Below are 24,121 nucleotides of genomic sequence, written 5' to 3' on the forward strand. Positions count from 1 at the left end.
GGGGAGGGTCTCAGGTTTATCGGGGCTGAGAGAGCCTCTGAACAGGGAGGCCCAGGCTTAAATGTGTGGGCGGGAAGTCAGTGGTTATGGAGTGGGGGACAACAGGCAAGTGGAAGTGGAATAAAGACTTTGATAATTTACCTGCCCACCCAGGGCCCTGCTTTCTCACTGGTCTCTACGGGGGTCTAGCTGAGAGATGACGGGGAAGCAGAAGGTAAGGGGCCACTCCCACTTGCACCAGGTCTTGGTTTCTCATCCCGTCCTATGAGGTTCAGATCCTTCTTTTAGGCAGATCTCTGACTCCTCACACTGGGGCAGTCCAAGACACTCGGGTAGGGATTCCTCAGTTAATAATACCTCACACGCTAGCAGCACTTTGTGGCCTTCAACCTGCTTTCAACACCATCACCCTTGTGTCTTACAGTCAGTCTAGGACAGGGCTCTGCTGTTATCCTCCTGTCCCTAGGAGATGCGGCAGCTCAGAGAGGTTAAGGGCCTTGCCAAAGTCACACAGCCAGTGGATGACTAAATTGGGACTCGAGCCCAGCTTCTGAGATTGCAAACCTCACAGTAACACTGCGGCAGCTGCAGAAAACAGGACCTGGTGATGGCGGAGTCCCAAGGACAGGCCTGGGAAAGAGGATGGGACAGGCTCTGGAAGGAGGGGTGGGGTGGGAGAGCAGATGGAGACAGGGGTCATGGAGGCTGAGAGAGGAGCAGAAAAGGAGCAGTGCAGGGGGTTGGTGAGGCTTTGAGACAAAACTAGAGGTGTCTCCAGAAAGACCTAGTAAAATGTTCCAGTAGGGTTGAAAAAAATATAAGCTGCATCCTCCCACACCATGTCTCTGAGAAAGGGTAGGGAGTGGCCTATTGCTCCCATTTCACAGGAGAGAAAAGGGAGGCAAGGAGAGATGCCCACATGGCTTGCCCAAAGGCCCATAGGAACTTAGGGCCCAGGGGCCCTGTTAGGAGCCAGGTGGGGTAGGCAAGACGTTGGAGACTTTTTCCCCCTCTATGGTGGATGATGAAACAGACGGAGATGGGAGGCAGAAATCAGGGCCGCATCCAAAGAGGGAGGGGAAAAAAGGCAGAGCCTGTCAGCAGCAGAGATGGAGGAGAGATAAGGTCCTGACACCCAGCTCCAGTCATGGGCAGACAGCATCAGCTGGTCCGGTGTCACGGAGTCCCCGCGTCTCCTCCCGCCCGCGCGGACCCATCCACTTGGGCTGCTTCGCAGCGCGGCGCTCCCTGGTCCCCCGGGCGAGGGTACCAGAATGGAGGGGGCAGGAGGAGGGGGCGGTGCGCAGCCTCCGCCCCCTCGGCTCGCGAATCCGCAGCGGCCTCCGCAGCAGCCTTCTGGCCCGCCCCCGGCCCCCTCCTCCCCCCGCGCCCGGATGGTACGCTCCGGTCCGCCTGGCCCGGCTGCAGTGGATGTTGCTAGAACCCACGCGGAGGAAAGAAGAGACGCAGGCAGGCTGCGGTGACCCAAGCGGCCGCCCCTGCCTCAGGGACCCCTTCCCCGAGAGACGGCACCATGACCCAGGGAAAGGTACCGCGTCTCCCCCGCCTGAACCATCCTCCATCCTCCTGCTCCCCAGACCCCTGTCATCCTAAGCGAGCTCTCAGGACCACTATAGGCATCCTCCCTTGTGCAAAGGTCCTCTGTGGTCCTTGCTGAAGTCAGAGAATCAAAAGGCCCATTTCAAGGTTCCCCGCCCATCAGGCTCACCTCTCCTCCCTTCCACCCTGGGCTTTGGTATCACAGGACCCTTCACAGGTGCCCAGGCCCTCTTAAGGAGTCAGCCTAGGTGTCCAGTGTGTGTGTCTGTGTGTGTGCATGCTGGGGCATCCAGCTCTGGTCCAATCCCAACCCCAACCACATTATGCTCATCTTTCCCATCCTCCACAGAAACACCCCCCAACCCAACTCCCTGTCATTATTGCACATCTGGATACATCCCCTTTGGTTGGGGGGTTACTGTGGCAATCCTGCATCAGGATGCTCTAATTTTTGTTTTGGTTTAGGCCAGGTGTGAGACTGGATGAGACTGGAAAAAACATCTGTTTTTTTCCAGTTTTAGGCCTGAAATGTAGGGGAGGGGCTGCGCAGAGACTTGGCTGGCCTAGTAGGGTTATGTAACGTCAACAGCCTGTGGAATTATACAACACTGGGTCCTGGGGCAAAGGGGGAGGGTCCTTGGGCCCTCTGTTTGGGGGTGCTAAGGATTGGGCAGAGAAAACAGAAGAGGGACCTCCCCTACACTCCCCTTCTTTTCTCTGAGATGAGCCTCAGAGCCAATGGCATCCTTCCTTGGGCTCTCAGACCCTCCTCTCCCTGTTTTTAAGCTCATCAGGCCTCAAAATGATGTCATTGGGTGATACCACCTCCTGCCATTGGGCAGACCTCACTTGGGAATGCCGGATGTGTGTGTATGGGGGGCAGGGCCCAGGAGGCTCTGGGGGTGCTGAGCGGCTGGGGGGGGGCGGGGGGGGGGACACTGGTGAGGAGGACCAGCTTTGCACAGGGCTGAAGTCAGAGGTGATAATCCTTTTCCCAGACACAAGCCCTGGGTCTGGGCTCAGAGGACCTTGGTTCTGGTGGGCTGCAATGGGTTTTCTAGGCGTGTCCCTTCTGGTCTGGGTGAGGAAGGAGGTGGGGAGTGGGAGGGAAACAGATGAGCCAGAGCCCCGTTCCCACAGGCCTGGGCTCCCAGGCCCTTCCCCAAGGAGGCCTGGGGGTGTTCACTGTGATGAAAATGAAGATCTGCTGATCCTCTCCCTCTACTCCCCACCCTGACCTCCACCAGTCACTTTGCTGACACTGCTTCCTGTCCTGGGGGGACTGTATTGCCCCTGCCTCCTCTGCCCTTCACCCCCAGCTTGGTCACAGGCTCTCTGGTGGTGGAAAAGACCTCCCAGTTCAATATTCCTTAGGGCTGGATGGAAGCAGAGATTTTCCGGTACTTGTCCGTGTCTGGGCTGCCTCAGCTAGATGCGCCCTGCAGAGAAGGAACTCTGCAGTCTTCCTCAGTGGCCCTTGAGGTTTAACACATTCTTTTTGGAATCAGACCTAAATCCTATTTTCTGAGGTTCAGTCCTTTTGCTGGTATTTCAGTTTTCACACACCCCTCCACCCCAGTCTTCCACTCTTTGGCTGCATCATTCAGGCCCTCATAGCTCCTACCCCCTCACCAAAGCTAAACGTGTACATTGTGGGGTAGGGGGCATATCAACCTGCCATGGGCACATTTCCCTCTGGGCCTCAGTGTCCTCATCTGTAAAATGCAGGAAGAGGCTGAACTAGATGCCTTCTGAGGTCCTTCCAGCAGTGACATTCTGTGACTCTGTTCTGGCTTGGGGGAGAGGCTGGGGCTCCAATAGGACAAGGCCAGAACAGGACCCTTAGCCGGGGCCTCTTGCCCTTCCTCCACCGTGCAGTCCCCATTCCTCTTCTTTTCTCTCTCTCCTCCCCGTTTCTGTTTCCCCATTCTCCCATCCCACCCTCCTTGTATCTTCTCCAGCCCAGCCGAAGGAGGCTAATACCAGTGGATGGTGCCTGGGCCCTGCAGCCCGATGGGCCACACGTGGCTCTGTGACTTTGCCTGAGTCATTCTTCCTCTCTGATCCTCAGGTAGCAGGGAGATTAAATGAATGAGAGAACCCTTCATTCGATAATATTTTTGAGGGCCTACTTATGCCAGGCCCTTCCCTGGAACCTAGGGAAACACTGGAACCGTACAGACCCATTCCTTTGCCCCGGGGACAGTGACCAAGAATGGTGGGCTCTTCTGAGAATTTTCTCCTTCCTCAGTCCTTGTCCCAGCTCCACTGTGTGCCTCTGGCCAGCCCCGACCCTCCTGGAGCTCAGTTCTCCCATCTATAAAATAGAGAGATTCTTTTTTTATTCCCAGCTTTATTGGGGTAAAATTGACGAATAGAAATGGCATATATTTAAGGTGTACAACTTGATATTTTTAAATATGCATACATTGTGAAATGATCACCACAGTCAAGCTAGTTAGCATAATTACCGTTTTTTGTGTATGATGAGAACACTTAAGATCTACCCTCTCAGCAAATTTCAAGTAGACAATACGGTTATTGTTAACTATAGTCCCCGGTCTGCACATTAGCTCTCCAGAACTCATCTTGCATAACTGAAACTTTGTACCCTTTAACCAACGTTTTCCCATTTCCCCCACTCCCACCCCTGGCAACCATTCTCCTCTGAGCTTCTATGAGTTCTACTGTTTTAGGTTCCTCATTAAGTGAGATCATGCAGTACTTGTCTTTCTGTGTCTGGCTTATTTCATTCAGTATAATGTCCTCCAGGTTCATCCATGTTGTTGCAATTGGCAGAATTTCCTTCTTTTTAAAGGCTGAACAATATACCATTTTATATATAGCTCACATAAAATGGGGATTCTTATTTGCAGCCCCCCCCACCCCCGCCGCCCAGTGCAGGTGAGAAGGTACTCATGGAAATTCCAGGAATTGAGGGCCTGCTGGAGAGGGCTTGGAGGGTGCCCTTTCCCTGGTGACCTTCTCGCTCTGTCTCTATTCCACAGCTCTCCGTGGCTAACAAGGCCCCTGGGACAGAGGGGCAGCAGCAGACGAATGGAGAGAAAAAGGAGGTTCCAGCAGTGCCCTCAGCCCCACCTTCCTATGAGGAGGCCACCTCCGGGGAGGGGCTGAAGGCAGGGGCCTTTCCCCCAGCCCCCTCGGCTGTGCCTCTCCACCCCAGCTGGGCCTATGTGGACCCTAGTAAGTCTCTCAGCTCCTGGAGGCTGAAGCATCAGGGGGAGTGGTGCGCCCAGACGGGAAACCTGGGTAGGAGGAAGTTGCTCAGAATTAGATGCACTGTGTGGTTGTTGTATGAGGCTCTGTTGTCAAAGGCTTGGGAGTTGGAGGACTCTTCTGAGGGTAGATCAAGAAGGACTCCATGAAAAGGGAGAGATACACTGTCGGCAGTCAGAGTGCTCTTGGACGGAAAAGAGGAGATTTTTCCAAGTCACAGAGCTAGGGCAAATAGAGGGGACAGGTGCAGGGAGAAAAATCAAAGGCTAGTCTAGATGGGCTCTCCTAGAGGAAAGGGATGCAGAGAAGGGGTGGGGAGAGGTCAGAGTGGACACAGGAAGGGGCAATATGAGGCTGCCTTGGCTGGGGCTGGCTCCCTGTGATTGGGGGTGCAGTGTGTTTACATATCGGCTGATCTGAAACCTTAGTGGGGACACGTCCCCATGGAGGTTCCAGAGTTGGGGGGCCCAGGGACCTGAGGATCTACTTCACCCATCACTCTCATCTCTCTTCCCTTCCCCAGGCCTTTGTTGGGTTCAGGAGGGCATGAAGAGGGGAAGGTATGTGGATGCCAGCCTTAGTGTCCCTCATGGCCTGGCATAATTCATAGGCGGACTCACCCAAGCTGATGCCAGCTCCTTGCAGACCAAGAATCCCAGCCCATGGGAGCTCCTCTGTTGGGTTGAGTGGCCTGTGGGAGCTTTGCCTCAGGGCTAGGAACACACAGTTCCCCACAAGCTGTGAGGAAGCGCCCCTCCTCAAATCCTTCTCAGCGCCTCAACCTCCCACAGCAGCCCCTGAGCCCCCCTCTCCCACATTATCAACCCCCCCCACCCCCACCCTCAGCAGAATTCTAGAAGAGATCTAGGGAACAATGCCTCAGACAGAGCTTCTACTCACAAGGAGTGGCCATCATGGTCCACACCTCTTACCACAAACCCCCTCGGCCCAGAGCCAAGCAGACCTACCCCACTGTGACCTACTGGAAGGTTGTTGAAGGTCTGGTGTTCATGGGACCCTTTTCCCTGCCCCAGACACCCACAGGACTGCTTTCTCTCTCCTTTTCTCCCCCTCTGTGGCCTGGCCATTTGGGCTTTGGTGGGGGGTGTAGACAGAACACGAAGGAGAAGTGAAGGATGAGAGGGTGAGGGTCTGTAGGCCCCTGGTTTGTAGTGGGTCCACCTCTCTCGCCCTTCCTCATTTCCCACATCCAGGCTGCCAGGACTGGCTGCCTTAAGGAATATTTCCCAAGGAACTGTCGGGGCAGGAAGGCAGCTTGTTTTAGTCAACATGCAACAAACATTCACTAAGTATGTGCCACGCACAGTGTTTGGCACTGAGCTAATTTCTGGGGATGCATCGATTTGCAAGACTCGCCCTCATGGAGCTGACAGTGTAGACAAGTAAATGGACGACCACCACATAGTGAAACAGCTACAGTGATAGAGGCCTGGGCAGCTCACCTAACCTGTCTGACAGTCAAGGAAGGCTTCCGGGAGTCAGGGGCATCCACACTGAGCCCTGAAGGATGGCATGAGTTAGCCTAATGAAAAGGGAAATGAGTGTTCAAGGCTAAAAGAATAGAATATGCAGAGGCTCAGAGGCCAGACAGCACGTGGCTGAAAAAATATAGTCAGGCTGGAGAAACACAGAAGGGAGTGATGTGCTGTGGGGCCGGAGGGCCCTGCGCACGGCAGGCTGTGGAGGCGTTGCTAAGGAACTTGAATGTGAGTAAGAGGCAGTAGGAGTCGTCGAAGAGCAGGGCAATGCCATGGCCAGCTTTGAAACACCAAGGAGGCTCTTCCTGTGGGTGGGGGTGGGGTTGGGGTGGGAGGAAGATCGTGGAGATCACTGGGACAGGGGAGGAGAACAGAGTGGACTTGTTTGAGGACTCGGGAATGGCCCAGAGGAGGGGTGCTAGGGAGAGGGTGGCATGGTCCCCATCAGGCACAGAGCCATAGGCTTTCATCTTTTGGTTTGGTCCACATGAGGTAGGTATCGCTGAGCCATGTCATAGAAGAGAAGAGACTCAGAGAAGGCTTGCTCAAGGTCACACAGCTAGTCAGTCTCAGAGGAGGGATCCACACATGGGTCTATTTGACGGTGGAGCCCGTGTTCTCCCAAAAGCCTGAGTTCTGGAACCAGGTCCCAAAACTGCATCCCCACTTCTTGTCCTTGTCCTGACTTTATTTCTCCTCCAGTCTTCCCCCAGCCCTGGTTCCCAGCTGGAGCACCAGCAGGTCCACCACATCCAACTAGGCCCCAGTTCCCACCCCAATGGCCTCAATCTGGGGTCAGGACCTTTGACACTAGGATGTGCTGGTGGCCCTGGGATACTGGCTGTCCCTCCCTGATCCTTGGCTACAAAGGACCCAGAGTGTCCAGGGAGGGGGGTGGGGGACACAAGAGGGAAGGGTCACACTTGTATGGCCGAGCTTGCTCCCCAGGGAGCCCCAGCCAGGGTGGAGGGGAGGGAAGGGGGGATGACAGTTCATTCTCAGGACCCAGAACAGGAAAAACAACCAGGGAGAGAGAGCTGGGGGGGGTTGGGGGGAGGTTTTAGAAGGAGCTGGAGAGAAGGGCTTCAGCCAGGCCAGAGAGCCAGTTTGATAAAAAGGAGCTGTGAGCAGGTGGCCATTGGGGGCACCCAGTGATTGGGAGCCCTCATGGCCCTCCCCCTGCCCACACAGGCAGCAGCTCCAGCTATGAGAATGGTTTCCCCACTGGAGACCATGAGCTCTTCACCACCTTCAGTTGGGATGACCAGAAAGTTCGCCGAGTCTTCATCAGAAAGGTAACTGCCTCCCCCAGCTCCCCAGGACTGGGGTGCTGGGTGGGGGGAGCCCCTCAAGAAGCCCCTGGCCCAGCCCTCTGCCTGCAGAGGCCATCTCTCTCCCCTTCTCTTGTGATCCCAGCTAACAGCACCTGTTCGGAAGTGCTTCCTTAGGTCTCACGCTCTGCCTCCTGCTATGCCTAAACACACTGTCTCTTCTCTCCAGATACTGTGGGGCCCCTTTTCCTGCGGGTTTGGGCTCTGGAGCATCCCTCCTCCCCTTTCACCTTGTCCCGGGTCTGTTCCAATGACCCCTAAGAAGGAGGGTGGAGGCACAAGATGGGGGTCTGGAGAGTAGATTGAGTCACCAGGAAGCTGGGGTCACTCTGGGCCTTGCTGGGGCCTGAGCCTCCCCAGCCTCAAACAGGACCCCAAGCTGAGCGGAGCCCCTCCCAACCCCAGGTCTATACTATCCTGCTGATCCAGCTGCTGGTGACTTTGGGTGTCGTGGCTCTCTTTACCTTCTGGTGAGTTGGCAGTGTGGACCGGTACCTTCCAGGGGCAGCCATGGCCAGGTCTGGGGCGGGGGGACCAGAATGAGGCTTCTCTTGGAATCTTTGCCTGAAGAGATTTGTGCTGGGCAGTGGACCTGCTCATGCTGGGGAATAACCTTAGTGCACATGGAGGAGTCCTCCATCGCGGGAGGGTGGACCCAGGGTGCCTTCCGGGCCTGCAGGTGTCTGTGAGAGTCATTCCTCTCAGATCCACCAGCCCCACACCCAGGCACCTCCAAGTCCCAGCCTGGGACTGTGGCTGCGGCTCCCTGAGCCGCCAGGGGTGCATTTCCTCCTTTCTTCCTCTCAAGCCCTGTGAACTGTGGGGGGCAGGTGCAGATGCTGAACCAGAAAATAGAGACCTCGAGTAAATTCCAATTCTCTCTCTCTCCCTTCTGTGCAGTGACCCCGTTAAGGACTATGTCCAGGCCAACCCGGGCTGGTACTGGGCATCCTAGTGAGTATACCCCAGTCCCTCAGGCCCCTTCCAGCGAACCCTCAGCAGCACAAGGCGGGAATCTCTGTTCACAGAATCCAAGCCTGTGGCCTCACAAGAACATGGCCAGAAGGGCCTTCTGGGGTGTTTATATCTGAGGGGGAGGGGAGGGGATGGGTAGGTTCTGGTGCCTGCACAAGGAGGGAAGGGTGGAGGTGCGGCCAAGGCTGGAGAGACCCAGACGTTGACCCTGAGGAGAAGGGGGCTGGGACACCTTGGCCCACACTAATGATAATGTTGCTGCTCTTATTAACATTGTTGTTATTAATGCTTACGAATTATTAATCATAATAGCTACCACTTATGGAGTGCCTAATAAGGGCTGGGCATTGTTCTGTGTGCTTGATGTACAGTATTGCATTCGATCCTCAAATCTACTGGGTACGATTACCTCAGAAAACTAAGGCTCAGTGAGGTGGAGTAATTTGCCCAAGGTCACACAGCTAGTCAGTGGTGGAGCTAAGATTCAACCCCAGGGTTCAGGTTGAGGCTTGTGGTCTTAATCCCTCTGCTTGGCAGACTCCCTTCCTCTTGAACACTCGGCTTCTGCTTGCCCTATACTCTTTAAGGAACATGGCAGGTAACTTGAGAGAAGAGGTTTGACAGTGTAGGTGATTCTGACCCTCTATCTGGGCAATTAAGGGGTCATTCCGGATAATTCCAGGCCAGGAGCACCCTGAGCTCAGAGCAGAACTGCTCTCGTCAAAGTCTCCATCAGGACCCACTGTGAGCCCAGCCCTGTACTGGGGCTGCTGGGGAGGAGGCCCCTGCAGGGGAAGGTAGCGGGTAGCACAGGCAGCATGTGAAAGAGCAACATTCAGAGGAGGGAGTCCACATCGAGGGGTGCCCCTCAATGGATGGAGGCCAGACTGGCTTAAGCAAAAGCTTGGGTGTGGGACTGCACGTGGTACCTTGGATAAAGTAGGGCCTATGCTGGGAGAGAGCTGGCAGGCTCCAGGTAGGAGAATCCGGGATGTCTCAGAGAGCAGTGGGGCCCAATGGGGTGGAAGCTCTGAATGCCCTGTCACGGAGCTTGCGGAATGCGCTGTTCCAGGCCTGTTCCTGGTTGAGGATCTGGTTAGGATGTGGGCTCAGCCCAAAGCCACCTGTACCACCCGAGCCCAGAACAGTCCCAGAGCTGGCCTGGAGCTAACACAAGCCAGCCGAAGGCTGACGGGAAGGAGACTCATCCTGGCCTCTGGGGCTCCCCAGAGACGTGGAGGAGTGGAGGGGTGGCTCAGTCTAGTTGGGGGCCCTGGGGGGGAGACATTCACGCCTAGAGCCTTTCTTAGGGCATAGGACAGAAGGCCTGTCTGCAGACCAGGCGGGGAGGCATGTGTCTTGGGGAATTGGGAGGCACTGTATGGCAAAGCTAATGAGGCCCCAGGGACTACCACCTGAGCCAGCCCACGCGGCAGGTTGGCATGGCTCCCAGCACGTCAGCACCACCTGGCAGCCTCAGGTGCCCTGAGGACTTGGGAATGGAGTTCCCAGGCCCCTTGCCAGGCCTTCTGTAGGAGGGTCTGCAGGAGTCTGCCCTGAGCAGATGGTGGCAAGGGGACAGTCCAGGAATGAGCAGGCTCGAGAAGTGGAGGCAGAGTCCACCCCTAGTGAGGGTGGGCGTGGGAATCTGGCCTCTGAATGATGAGATTTATGGACCCTCCTCCTCAACTTCTTTGATGCTCTCCCTGGCTCAGGGGTGGGTGGGGGTGGAGAGAAGTTGGAAGTGGGCGTGGACCATGTGCTTTTTATGGGGCGTCACAAAGCCTTAAAGGAGCTTGGGTATTCCACCAGGAAGATACTGCCCTTTTCTCCAAAAAGCCAGACTGTGGCTGTGCCCTGCCCTGCCTCCTCCCCACCCATCAACTCTATCCACCCTGACCCCTGAATCTGCCTCTGGGTCTGAGCCTCACCTTCTCCAACATACCAAGCCCTTAAAAGCAATAAGAATAAGACAGCTCTTTTTCTGTGTGTGAGGCACAGTGCTCAGTGCTTTACAGATATTTTTCGTTTGATCCTTACAGCAACCCTGCTAGGCTGACACTATTATAATCCCCATTGTACAGATGAGGAAATTGAAGCTCAGCGAGGAGTTATTGCTTCCTAAGCAGCATAGCCAGGATTGAAGCCCATATCTCTATAATTGCAAAGCTTGTGCACTTTCCCCCAGTGCTCTGCTGCCTCCCCCTGTGGCCCAGGCCTGGTCCTAGGGCAGGACACTTTGGGGGAGGACACCGGGTTTGGAGCCCGCCTCCTCCTGAGCCTCACTCCTCTGACACTCTGTAAACAGACCATGGCTCCAGACGAGGCCCTGGGGCCTAGGCTCTGACAGGCGAGTCAGTCTTTCTCCCACTTCTGCTATGACTCATTCTCTGCCCCCTGTGATGGCAGCCTTCTGGCACCCTCACCCCCCACCTGCCAGCCACAGCTTTCTCAAGGCCCCATTCATGTCCCTCAGGAGGCTCCGCCTTATTGTCTGATTGCTCCCTCTGAGCTCTGGCAGGGGGAACCGTGGGCCTCCCTGGAGCGGGAAGGAGTCAGGGCTGTGGGGTGGGGGCGGGGGGACCAGGCAGAGGAGGAAAAGTGTGAGACCAGAGCTGGGGGGAGGTGGGTCAGAGCCTCTCCAGGAAGCTGTCAGTCTAATTATAATAATAACAGCTCCATCCTCAAGTCATTACCCTGTGCCAGGCCCTGTGCTAAACGCTGGACATGCATGCTCTCATTTAATCCTTGCTACAGCCCAGTGAGTTGGTACCAATATTCCTGTCTTACAAAGGAGGAAGCCAGGGCTCTGCAATTAAGTAACTTGGTCAAGGTCACACGATAGTAGTGGTAGAGCTGGGACATGAATGCGAGTGTCAGGCTCCACAGCTGCACCATAACCCCCAGGTCTTCAGTCCCTCTGCCATCCCTCCTGACTGTTTGTCTTGAGGGTCGAGGAGCCGTGGACCGGAATGAAAAGGAGACTGGCCCTTGCCCTTCCTGTCCCTCCCTCCTTCACTTGCCGCCTTCCAGTCTGGGAGGGAGGCTGGACCCACACCCAGGATACACATAGACAAGGGTATTATTATTATCCTTATTGTTGAAGTGATTGACCAATGACTCAAGTGAGACCAAAAGAGAGCAGATCCTGGAGTGTTTCTCGACTGGGGCAGGATAATTCTACTGTCCCTCATGGAGTGGGAGTTCAGCAGCCCTGGCCCCTGGCCCTACAAACCCGTCAGTCATTGTGACAACAGTTCCACATCATTTGAGAACCACTGAAGAACAGGAAGGGGTGAAGAGGGAGACATCCTTTCCACCCAATCCAACAGGCTTCCCTCAACCCCTACATTCCTTGTTCTTTTGCATTTCATCTAGAAATATTTAAAGATCATCCAACCAGTACCAGGCCCTGGGTTAGGTGGTAGGAATACAAAATAAGTAGGCTGCTCCAGGTGCTACGCCTGGGTGGAGGGTCAGATGAGCAGGCCCATGGGTGTGGGGGTGTGGGCTTTGGTTGAGGTATGCCCGTGGTGCACAGAGGAAGCCCCTCTAACCCAGGCCTCAATGTCCTTGCCAGTGAGTCCTTTCAGCAGGAGCACAGTGTGGTGGGCACATTGTGAGGGTGAGAGGGCCCTGAGAGGCTGCAATGGAGGGGTGGAGCACCGTGAGGGATGGGCTGGAGAGGTAGGCAGGGGTGGATCATGCAGGGCATTGCCAGGTCTTTGGAATTTTAAACAGAAGGGTCACACAATCGGATTTACCTGTAGCTTGGAGAGTGGAAGGCAGTGGGGAGGCAGGAGGACCAGATAGACAGAGGTGGCCCGACCTAAAAGGGTGGCAGTGGGAATGAAGAGAAGGGGACAGATCTGACAGCTGCCTGAGTAGGAGGATCAACAGGTCCAGATGATTAATGGGGCATGACAGAGTGAGAGTCAAGGATGACTGAGGTCTCTGGTTGGGTGACTTGGAGGGTGCATGATGTCCTCTGCAATAGGGGGTGCAGGAGAAGGAGCAGGGAAGGGGGCAAGTTTCTGACCTGTTGAGTTTGGCACGTTTCTGAATAGCCATGTCTGCCCAGTAGGCAGTTGGATATTCAGGTCTGGGGTTGAGAAGGAAAATCTAGATCAGAAATATGGGTGTGCGAGTCATGAGCATTTGCCTGATAAAGGGAGTCCTGTGGATGAGTGAGCCCACCCAAGGAGGGCGTGAAGGGAGACGGGACCCTGCGTTGAAGGAACCAGGCATATTTAGAGATGCTCTGAGGGAGATTCAAGAGTGGCCGGGGGGTATGAGGAGATCCAAGAGTATGTCATTCTGGAACCAGGGAAATAAGGAGAGAGATCAGATGTTGAGAAGTCAGGTAAGATAAGGACTGAGAGTTGTCAATTGAACCCAACAAGGTCATAGTGATATGACAAAGCCAGTTCTCATTAAGCGGGGCTGGGGCTAGTTCGTTGGGTTGGGGAGTAATTGTGGGATGGAGAAGACACAGTGAGTGGAGACAACTTTTTCAAGAAGCTTGGCTGTGCAGAAGAAGCTTGGCTGTGAGGGTGGGTAAAGTAGCAGCACCTAGAGCCAGGAAGATGTTGGTTCAAGATGGAGAACAGCTGAGGAGCTTTGTGTGGGAGGAGAGGCAGCAGTAGAAAGGTTTAGTAATAGAGATGGTGAGGCAGTTGAGGGTGTGGTACCCAGAGCCCAGGCTGGGGGTATTGGCCTGGGATGGGAGGAGGGACGGGAGGAAGGGCACACAGATGCATGACATGATGGTTGCAGGTGGCAGGCAGGGAGCCAGGGGAGCCAAATCTTTCTAGGACACATCAGGCCAGACCAGGCAGGAGAGTGAGGCAACCTGAGAGTTTTGTGTATGGGGGAAGATGGTTGGAATTGCTGCTGTGGGGGATGGGCAAGAGAATGGAGGACAGAGATGGGGAGGGATGGAAGGCGCCATGTTGAGGGCCCACTGGGGGCTGGAGACCATGCATTGGTGGTGGCACCAATCTAGGTAGGCACGAGCATGCCACACTCTTGGGTCCTCAGCCCTCATCTCCCACCTCCTGGACTGGCCTCCACCTCCACTGCTCTCCAGAAAACCCTCAATCCTCAGTCCCTATTTTTGGGTTGCACCTGAGCTCCCTGCCAGTATCCTAGTGGATAGGGCCACCTGATCCAGAAATTCATGCCACAGGTACTTCTTGCTGGCCCAGGTGCTGGCAGACAAGGGCCCTGCCCCTGCTGAGCTTGCAGTCTAGAAGGGTAGACCAACAACAAAGTAACTAAGCAGATGGTTACAGGTAGTGCTAGGGCTGGGAAGGGCCTGAAGGAGGCAGTGTGGGGCTAGGACTCTGGAGGCCTGGGTTCTAATCCTGCCTCTGCCACATGGTACCTGCATGACCTTGGACAAGTCACCTGACCTCACTGTGCCTCATCTGTGAAGTGAAGAGCATGCTTCATAGAGAAACTATGAGGATTACATTAGCAAATATTCATAAAGCGCTTAGCACTGCCTGGCACATAGAAAACACTGTATATGAGCTTTTTTGTGTGTAAGTGATAAGATGGTATCTGGGGGGACCACTTTGGATTAGGTGGTCAGCTATCCCATGGCACTCAAGATTCAGTATTTCTGGAAGCAGGCTCATCGTCTTCCCCTTTCTCTCTTTTGGAATTGGACCACTACCCTGCCCATTACCTGGTTCTGGATGACCGTGACCTCCCCGTCACCCTGCCTGGAGCCCTGTGGGCAGGGGTGGCAGAGAATGAGATGAGCAGGGGACTAGGTGGAGGGGCCTCAGGGGAGACTGGCTGACTCACCCATCTGTCTCTCACAGCGCTGTGTTCTTTGCAACCTACCTGACCCTGGCCTGCTGTTCTGGACCCAGGTATGATGACGGCTTGGAGAGCAACTTGTGGAAATGTGAGCAGGGATCTTGGAAGTTCTGGCCCCAGTCCTGCCTGCCACCAATACTGTGCACCCCTGAGGGGGTCTCATCCCTTTCTGGGCTCCATCAAGCAGGCCTGCCCCTCCCTTCTTTACTTGGTGTCTTTGAGTTGGGGGGAGGGTGGACAGACAGATGGGGCCACCTGGGGATGTGGCTGAAAGAAAAGGCTCCAAGGAGTGGGGATAGGGTTGGGCAGAGACCCCCTCGATGCAGTGGTGACCTGGCCTGTGCTGCTGGCACCCCCCACCCTCCTCTGAACTCGGCAACTTGCCTTACAGGAGGCATTTCCCATGGAACCTGATTCTCCTGACCATCTTTGTAAGTGATCTGGGGGTGTCTGGGGACAGACGCCCAGTGGGATAGAGGGAGGAGGGAGACGGGACGGGCTTCCAAGGGTAGGAAGTCTGGGTTGGGGACGTCCAATGTGAGGTCACTGGGGGAAGCAGGGATATTTTCACCCCACTTCTTCCACAAAGATGTCCCACTCTCTCTTTCCAAATGGGCTTAGTCTCCCCCCACTCCATCCACTGTCTATCTTCATTGTGATTTTGTTTTTAAGAGGTTTGTATGAGGCATCCTAGAGCTATGGATAATGAAGAGTGGAGGGTCTTAGAAAGGGGGGAAGAGCAGGGCTGCAAAAGAAAGAAAGGGACAGCTGGCGCAAGGCCTGATGGGATGCTCCTTCACCAGCTGCGTCCTGGAAGTAAATGTGCATGTGACCGAAGCAGACTCAGAATTGAGGGGGACATGCAAGGGGTGGAGACCTGGGCTGGACCTTGAAGGTCTCTGGGCCCCCAAAGTCTGAGTTCTGGAGCATTCCCTCATCCTGCTTCTCCTTCCAGACCCTGTCCATGGCCTACCTCACTGGGATGTTGTCCAGGTAAAGGGGACAGGTGGAAGGGGACTGGCCACACCTTGAGGGGAGCTGTCCCCCAACACCATCCCTCCTCAGAACATTGGAGGGGGGGAAGGGGTTCAGGCAGGCAGGCGACATTGGCCTAGTGCCCTCTCCTCGTGCACTCCTCTGGACAGTACCCCCCGGACCTGGCCACGTAGGTGGGGTGGAGGTGGAGGATGGAAGAGACCAAGGTGACTCCTCTCAGGCTGCAGCTTAAAGACCCCAGACTCATGATCACGCAGTTCCCTGTAAACCATCTCCAGGCACCAGCACAAGCCCCTCCCCACCCCCACTCCCATGGTCTCTCCGAGATCCTTCTGACAGGATTTTGAGTCAAGCATGTTGAGGAGGGCAGGGCCCAGTAGAAAAGCTGGGGAAACAGGGAGAGGGAGGATCCTGGGAAAGGGGAGAGGGTGGGGACCAGAGGTCACAGGATCAGGTCCTGGCAGAAAAGGGGTGGGCGTGGGAGGAGGGCAGGGGGAGACCACGAGCCCTCCCTGGAAGGTGACCCCCTGGCATGATGGTCCTGCAGTTACTACAACACTACATCTGTGCTGCTGTGCCTGGGCATCACGGCCCTCGTCTGCCTCTCAGTCACCGTCTTCAGCTTCCAGACCAAGGTCAGCTCTGGGGCCTGTGGGCAGGGGAGGGCAGATGGGGTGGGGGGCTCCAAGCTTGGATTATCTGGCTGGGGAGAGGTAAAAGGGGTGAGTAGGGTCTGGGGAGGGGAGGTGGAGGAACTCCGGTGGTGAGCATGAGAAGGTGGCCTGCTGTATAGGCCTCCACCTTCTGGCCAGCACACTGCCCATTTGGGGCCCCCAGAATGCCAAGCCGCTCCTTGCAGGCCTGAGGGGCCCGGCAGCTGACACCTGTCCCATCTCTGCAGTTTGACTTCACCTCCTGCCAGGGTGTGATCTTCGTACTGCTCATGACTCTTTTCTTCAGTGGACTCATCCTGGCCATCCTCCTGCCCTTCCAATACGTGAGTCTCGGGTCTCCCAGCTGGCCCCGGGGGGAGGCAGGGGACGGGCCCGCCGCCTGGGGTGCCCTTTCCTCCTACACCCTCCAGGGAAGGCCCAGAGCCAAAGGCTCACAGTCTGCCATCCTGTCCGCCCCTCCTGGCACCTGCCCTGGGCTTGCTGGCAGTGTAAGCAAACAAACAAGGAGGCTTTTCTTGGCAGGCCGGGGCACCTGCCCGCTCCAGGAGCCACATCCGGCTTCACCTTTCCCATCCTCCCCTCTAGGGTGGAGGTGAGGCTGAGGGGAAGGGCACAGAGCATTTAAACCTGGGGCAGGGGAGGAAGCTCTGGAGCTCCGCATGGCCACCAGGCCCAGAGGAACCCTGAGGCAGGGCCTCCTGGGACTCTTGGGGCATCAGCCAATTCCAGAGAGGCAGAATCTGGCTTCCACGCAGGCAGAAGGTGGGGCAGTGGAGTTCTGAGCATCCCCCACCCCATTAGAGCCACCGTGGGGCCAGCCAAATCTCAGCTCTTTTAGAAATGTCCAGCCTGCCTTGGGAAATCCAGCCAGGAGTGCTCAGGATGCAGTGACCGCTTCCAGGCACTCAGGCCACTGCAGATGGAGAAGGGCACAGATTGAGGGCATCACAGGAGGGATTTGAGGTTTGAATCCTGGGAACCCAAGAAATGAAGCTATTGGACCCCTGCTCAGTGCTTACATGGGCCACCAGGCTCCTCTTTGCCGCCTTTGGTACCTGGTCCCCCACCGACCCTTTCCCACCAAGCTAGGAACAGCATTCTTCACTATCCCCTTTCCCCAGCCCAACCTGCCCAGCCCCAACCCCCAGGGTATTGGCTCTGAGTCCAGGACATCAAGATTGGTTCTGGCATTTCCTTGGCTTTTCCCAGGATCCTGTTGACGAAGGGAGGGGCCGGAGCTGGCCTGGGGGCCCTCTGTGTATCTAGGATGGGGGGGTACAGGAAGGGGCCCCAGAGCTTCAAAGAACCCTTTATTGATCTGGGTCAGGCTGATGGGATGCCTGTGTTTCCAGGAATCTTCTGGGGGAAGGCCGTACAGAGGGCACGGCTGGTGTGGCACCTCTTGCAGGGTTTCCACACACAGCTGGGTGCCCCTGAGACTTGGGGGGAGCCAAGGTTGGGAAGGGGTGCTGTTCCAGCCTCTGCAGGCAATCCCATCATGCACAGCTGGCAGGGACTTCAGACAGCCCCCCACCACACCCCTGAGTTCAAGTCTTTGTCTCCTTCTACCTGAACCCCTTACCCCCACAGGCAGAGCCAGGGAGACCCCTGACAGAGGGACAAACAGACCCATACAGGCCAGGGATGAGTGCACACTGGGAGGAGGGAGCAGCCTCAGGCCAGACTCAGGCTGGGAGGATGACAGGGCCCCAGTAGAATGAGTCACCCTCGTCCAGCCTGAGCCTGCGGCTGCGTATGGAGGGAAGAAGTGCCAGTCCAATCAGGAGGTCCTCTGCCAGCCCCTCCATGATCACTGTTATCCTGCGGTTTCTCCCACCCACCCCGAACACACAGAGCATCAAGGACCCCTGGGTCCTAGGGCTTCTCAGGGGTTGCTGGTGAGGGTTGCGGGGGGGCTGTGAGAGAGGGCCCCCACTAGGGAAGTCTGTCTCACATCCTCCGTTCTCTGAACTGAGCCCCCCTCCCTGCCCTTCTGCCCCACCACCCAGCTGGCCGTCCCTAAGCCCATTTTGCGTCTGCCCCACAGGTGCCCTGGCTCCATGCAGTGTATGCCGTGCTGGGAGCAAGCGTGTTTACGTTGGTGAGTGTGGCCCCCTGGGGGCCCTGACTTCTCAGCCTCCCATTAGCTCCCTAGGCCCCTCCGCCATGCCTGTCTTCCTCATGGTCCTCCTCCCTAAACCCTTCTGAAGCACATGTGGGCAGGGTGGGGCTCAGTGCTGGGTCAGGGAATTCTCTCTGGTCTCTAAGACAGACCAGCTGACCTGTGCAGAGGGGGAAGGAAGGTCGCAACAGCAGGATCGAAGCTTTAGCCAGAGCTGGGAAGAGGTACCCCTGGCTCCTGGGGAGGGCCAGTGCTGCTTGTGGGAGTGGGAGAGTGAGGGTCTCCTGTCCACATAGACTAAAGTAGTCATTGATCTCCTAGGGGTAATCTGGGAGGGCTTCTTGGAGCAAGAGAGACTCCAAGTACCCTGTGAGAGAGAAGCACTTAGATTGAGCTTGTTCTTGGCCGTTCTCGCCAAGCCGAGAGTGTTGATGACCATGATTATAATAATAAAGCTAATATTTATTGAGCACTTGCTTCCCTGCCCCCAGCAAGCTCTGCATGTACATTTAATCCTCACCATAACTATATAAAGTAGGTTCTGTTGTTCTCAAATTAAGATGAGGAACCTGAAGCTCAGAGACTTTAAATAATTTGCCCAAAGTCATACAGCATCCTAGGAAGTAGAGGGCCAGATTGGGAACCTGGATGGTCTGGCTCTAGAGCCCCACTTGGGGTCTGAAGCTAGATGGAGAGGGGAGGAGGGTGTCTGGTAACAGATGCCCAGGGGACAGAAGGTGACCAAGGGCAGCCATCTGCCTGGAGTAGCCCAACACAGGCCCTTTGCTCAGGTGGGCTCCAAGCTCCTGAAAGTGATGGTGTTCCAGGATCCACCCAGGTGGACAAGCTTGCGTTGGTGACATCTTCTTACGGGGGGCAGGGCTCCAAGGTAAACATCCACTGCCAGCAGGAGCAGTGACCAGACTATCCTCTCCTTCATTGGAATGTTCAGCTCAACTCAGTCTGGCCAGAGTCCTGGGCTTAGTCACAGGTTCTAGAGGCTTGTTGATGACAGATTCGGGGAGCAAAGCTGGGGAGAAAAGCAGGGGATCAGAACTGTAAGCAGAGGTTTTAGGGGGTTTGGATAGGGATCAAGCCAGGAATGAGTTGTTCATCCATTCCTTTCCACGGGTCTTTACTGAGCACCTACAGTGTGTGAGGTGCTGTGCTGTGTGCGCACGGTGCCACAGTTTACGGGAAGAGCACGGTGTGTGGCACGCAGTGGCAGTCAGTAGATATTTGTGAAATGAGTAAATCACCTTCAGGCTCAGAACTTGAGGGCTGGAAGAGACTAAAAAGGGATCTAGTGAAACTCCAAACCCCTCATTTTACAGATGAGAAAACTGATCCCCAAATAAGTTAAGTGATTTGTCTGAGATTTCCCAGCAAGGTAATGGCAGGTCACCTAAGTGTGGCCTTGGTTACAACTAGGATGGCCAACTTATCCCAGTTTACCCAGAACTTTCCCACTTTTAGCAATGAAAGTCCCACTTCTTGGGGGAACCCCTAAATCTTGGGCAAACCAGGGTGCTTGGTCATCCTACAGCACTAATTTCTCTTTGCTGCCCGACCAGTGCTCTTTCCTCCAGACAGAACTTGCTAAAGACAGATTTTGATTAAAAAGATGAAGTGAGGAAGGGGGCGAGGAGGAAAGAAAGAGAGAGGGTCACACTGGGGAGAGTGAGCCTGGGGAGCCCTCAGGGCCAGATAGAAGAAGAGGTGTCAGTGCAGGGGATGAGGCTGGGGGAGAGTGGGAGGAAGGCCAGCACCGCCAGAGGGTCAGGGTCGTGGGGTTGACTTGGCTTCTTGGCTTCGTGCGGATCAGGTCACAGCAAGTGTGTCAGCTACTCGGGGAGGCTGTACATACATGTAGGGCTGGATGAACAGTAATCCCTTAAATTTGTTTAATAATCCCTTGTGTTTTTAGAATAATAAAAAAAATCCCAGCCATCTGTCCCACCCTTTACGTTTAACAAAGCATTTTCACACGTATTACCTCACTGGATCTCCACCACAACCCAGGGAGGGAGGCGGTGCTGATGTTAAAAGACCTGCTTTCCACATCTGAAGCCCTGGGCGTTCAGGGGCTGACACAGAGTCCCACTGGTAGTAAGGGGCTGATTTAGGACAGGACCCTGTGCCCAGCCTGGTGTCCCTGTGGTCTCCCTCAAAGAGGACAACTTCTATTAGCTTCAAGTGGGGATAGGCTGAGGGGGTCCCTCCAGCAATTTTCGCCTCCCTCTGTTGCACCATCAGTATTGCCCTCTCTGCTGGATTGTTCCCATCAGCAGAGAAACAGGCTGTAATTTCTCCCATTTGAAAAAAACAACACACAAGACACTCTTGACCCTCATCCCCCTCTTCCTCCCCCATTTAAAGCAAAAGTGCTTATAAGGGAATCTACGCTATCTCTGATTCCTCTCCTCCCTTTTCCCATCTCTTCTCCCATTCTCTCTCCCATTCTCTCTTAAACCTCCTAAAAATGCTCTTGCCAAGGTCACCAGTGGCCTCCATGTCACTAAATCCAGCGGTCATTTCTCAGTCCTCATTGTGCTCGACTCTCAGCAGCATTTGATACAATTGCTCATTCCCTCCCCCTAGAAACATCATCTTCACTTGGTATCCAGGCCACCAGCTCTCCTGTTTTCCTCCTGCCTCCCTGGTCATCCTGGAGGGCCCTAGGGCCTTCTACTCTTTCTACGCTCACTCCCTAGGGAATCTCATACTATCTCAAGACTTTGAATACCATCTTTTATGATGATGACCCTAAAATTTACATCTCTAGCCTGGAATTCCAGACTAGAATTTCCAATTGCGTACTTGGTATCCCCAGTTGGAAGTCAAATGGATGCCTCAAACTTAACATGTACAAACTGAGCTCCTGCTCTTTCCCTGATGGCCTGCTCCTCCCACAGCTTTCCCCATCTCTGTAAATGCCAGCTCCATCCTTCCAGTCACTCGGGCCAAACGCCTTGGTGACATCCTCGACTCCTCCACTCTCCTCACGCCCCACATCTGGCCTAGCAGCAAATCCAGTTGGCTCCACCTTCTATCCAAAATCTGACTGCTTCTTTCCACCTTCATAGCTACTGCCTGGTCCACGTCACCAGCACCTCCCAGCTGGATTCTTGCCGTGGCCTCCCACTGGTGCTGCCCCCCACGCTCTATGTTCAACACAGTAGCTAGGGTGATCCTCTTAAATGTAAATGAGTTCGGGTCATTTCTCTGCTTGGCCTGCAGGCCCTCGCTGACTTCACCTCCTCCCACTCCCCCATCACCCACTCTGCTGCAGCCACACTGGCATCCTCGCTGCTCCTGAGCACGGCAGGCTCACTCCAGCCCAGGGCCCCTGCACCTGCGGTTGCCTCTGTCCGTTCCCTGGGATCTGCTCACAGCTCCCTTTCTCCCCTCCTTCAAGTGTTTTCTCTATTTACAATCTTGTGTGCCTGAGCGTACACACACAGACACACGCACACACACACACACGTCGCTCCCTACTCTCCTTCTCTGCTTCATTTCTCTCCATAGCACTTCTTATCCTCCGACATACTATATTTTTTTCTTATTTGTTTGTCTCCCTCCAGCAGAATCTAAGTTCCTTGAAGGCAGGGATTTTTATCTGGCTTGCTCGTTGCTGCATCCCCAGCACCTAGAACAGTGCCTGACACACAGTAGGCACCCTCTAGATGTTTGTGGAATGAATGGATGCATGAGAGGCATGGCGGAGGGGCAGGGGCAGCCAAGGTGCTGTCAGAGTGGGGCAAAGAAAGCTGCCTGCACAGTTGAGTGAGGCGCTGCCTGCTGCACAGGTCTCCTGTGAGTCACAGGGGAGGAGGAAGCGCAGCACCTAATTACCCATGAATGTCTCATTAGGAGACCAACATACCAACAGGCCTTGGTTGGGCTCAACCTACGGGTCATGTAAACAATGGTCAGGAGCATGGTGACAGTCCTCCACCTCCATCCCCTCCCCTCCTTCACCTGGGTCAGAGGAGGGAAGACATGCAGCACATTCCTGGGGGTCCCATGGGGTAGGGGAGAGGTGAGGAGGGGGCCGCTGGACTCATTCCCCTCCCTCTCAGTTTCGGGTGGACAGAGGCCCTCAGAGGCCTAGCTCCGCAAGAACTAAGGTCCCCATGCCTTTCCATTAACTCAACTCAGAAGGTCCTTGACCTCAATCTGACCCTGCTTCCAGCATCTGTTCTGTCCTGTGGAATCTGTGGTCCCCTAGCTCCAACCCCACCCCCAGAACCAGCACCCAGCACCCCTGGTCTCTCCATCTGCCCATCTGGCATCTCCTACCCTAGTCTTTGGGGAATTCTCAGCACCATGAGGGGCCCTCCCAGCACTGCAGCAAGGCAAGAATTACATACTGCGCTCAGCACATCCCTGCCCTGCTCACTTACTGCCTCAAGGAGGATGTGTGAGAAACGAGTGAAAAGAAGTGTCAGAGGAGGTCGCAGACCCCCAGTGAGAACCACCCGCCAACCTCCACCAGCCTGGGCCTTGGAAGTGCTGTGAGACTCAAATGATTTTCTCTTCTAGAGACCTCAGCCCCTCCCCTGAATGGCTCTGCATCTTTGAGGGCAGGGCCACCCAGCTGTACTGGGCTGAGATTAAGGGGTGGGAACCAAGGCTTCTTAGGGCCATGGTCCAGCCTTGAGGAACAGGCCCCTCCTAGGCCTCACCCCAACTAGCCTTGGGCTGCATTCTCAAGAGGCCTTGGGTTTTCTGCCTCACCCTACCCCATGTCCCCGCTGGGCTCTAGACCCAAATGCCAGTAGAAGTCAGTGAGTCAGCTGAAAGGTACTGACCTCAGGGTGGCCCTATCCCCCTCTCTCCTCTAGTGCCATCTCCTTGAGTGTTTTTTCATAGAAGCTCATGAAAAGTCAGGCAGGGGAGCATGAGGACTGGGCTGAGCTGGGGTGATGGGGCAAGGCGGAGGGGATGGGACAGAGCAGCAGCGTTGGGGGAAGGAGAGAGAGAGCCGGTGGGCCCAAGGGCCTGGCCAGCTGGTTTCCCATTGTGGCTGAGCCTCCGTGCCCACGTGACTTTGGTCAGGTTGCTTTACCTCAGAGTTGGTCCCTCTTTGGGGAAGCTAAGGTATCCCAGACACCTAAATCAGGAGACCAAGCCCAGAGACCTAGGGAAGAAACTAGGCGGGGGACTTCAGAAATTAGGCGACAGGCCCAATGGGAACAGAACTCTCCCCTCCTTGCCCAGCCTGGCCACTTTCAGGACCTCAGGAAACATCACAGTCTCTGTGCTTTAAGGAAGATTAGCAAGAAGTCATGTGAAAAGGGACAGGGTGGCAGGAAGAATGTGTGTGGTCAGTACTGGATGCTTCAGGGCTTGATGGTGTTTGGATGAGTGAAACTTGGATAGGAAGATGCTTTCTTTGCAGAGATGCTGGGCCTCCACTGCTGAGTGTTGACCCCTGAACATGGCGGGGACACACACAGCCATCTGTCCTCGGTCCCTGGAAGAAAAGGAGGACTAAGACTGGGAGCCCTCAGAGCTGGCAGGGACCTCCCTGTGCTGAGGCCCAGAGAGAGCACACCCAGAGAGACAGACACACACACACATAAACACACACCATGTACCATACACACATACCACACACATGACACAGCACGCACACACCACATACCACATACACACCTCACACACACACACACAGGCATGCAGTGTTAGCCGCCAAGCTGGATGAAAGCCCCATTTTCCTGACTCTCAGCCCAGCATTCTTTCCACTGCATCTCCCTGTCCATTTCACAGATGGGAAAATAGAGGCCCAGAGAGGTCCTCCAGGTTAACTCCCTCCACAGCAGGAGGACCCAGGGAGGCCTTCTCAACCTCTGTCACCCTGAGGCTAGGCTTTCGGCAGTTACTTCCATCCAG

The 24,121-nt window shown here is 55.3% G+C and overlaps 1 protein-coding gene across 1 annotated transcript in view; it reads left to right on the forward strand.

Annotated features, from left to right (window-relative positions):
* Positions 1-1,404: 1,404 nt before the first annotated feature.
* Positions 1,405-24,121, forward strand: part of FAIM2 (Fas apoptotic inhibitory molecule 2) — a 30,883-nt gene continuing 8,166 nt past the window's right edge. Inside the window, exons 1-11 of the mRNA XM_004428996.3 lie at positions 1,405-1,549; positions 4,569-4,764; positions 7,488-7,591; positions 8,033-8,097; positions 8,528-8,581; positions 14,434-14,484; positions 14,823-14,862; positions 15,387-15,424; positions 15,975-16,062; positions 16,329-16,424; positions 18,149-18,202. Of these exons, the coding sequence (XP_004429053.1) occupies positions 1,535-1,549; positions 4,569-4,764; positions 7,488-7,591; positions 8,033-8,097; positions 8,528-8,581; positions 14,434-14,484; positions 14,823-14,862; positions 15,387-15,424; positions 15,975-16,062; positions 16,329-16,424; positions 18,149-18,202 (801 nt within the window). The 5' untranslated portion in view covers positions 1,405-1,534. The remainder of the gene's footprint in view (positions 1,550-4,568; positions 4,765-7,487; positions 7,592-8,032; positions 8,098-8,527; positions 8,582-14,433; positions 14,485-14,822; positions 14,863-15,386; positions 15,425-15,974; positions 16,063-16,328; positions 16,425-18,148; positions 18,203-24,121) is intronic.

The sequence above is a fragment of the Ceratotherium simum genome, chromosome 17 (genome assembly GCF_057802395.1).
Source record: "Ceratotherium simum simum isolate JZ-2026a chromosome 17, ASM5780239v1, whole genome shotgun sequence".
Lineage (NCBI taxonomy): Eukaryota > Metazoa > Chordata > Mammalia > Perissodactyla > Rhinocerotidae > Ceratotherium > Ceratotherium simum.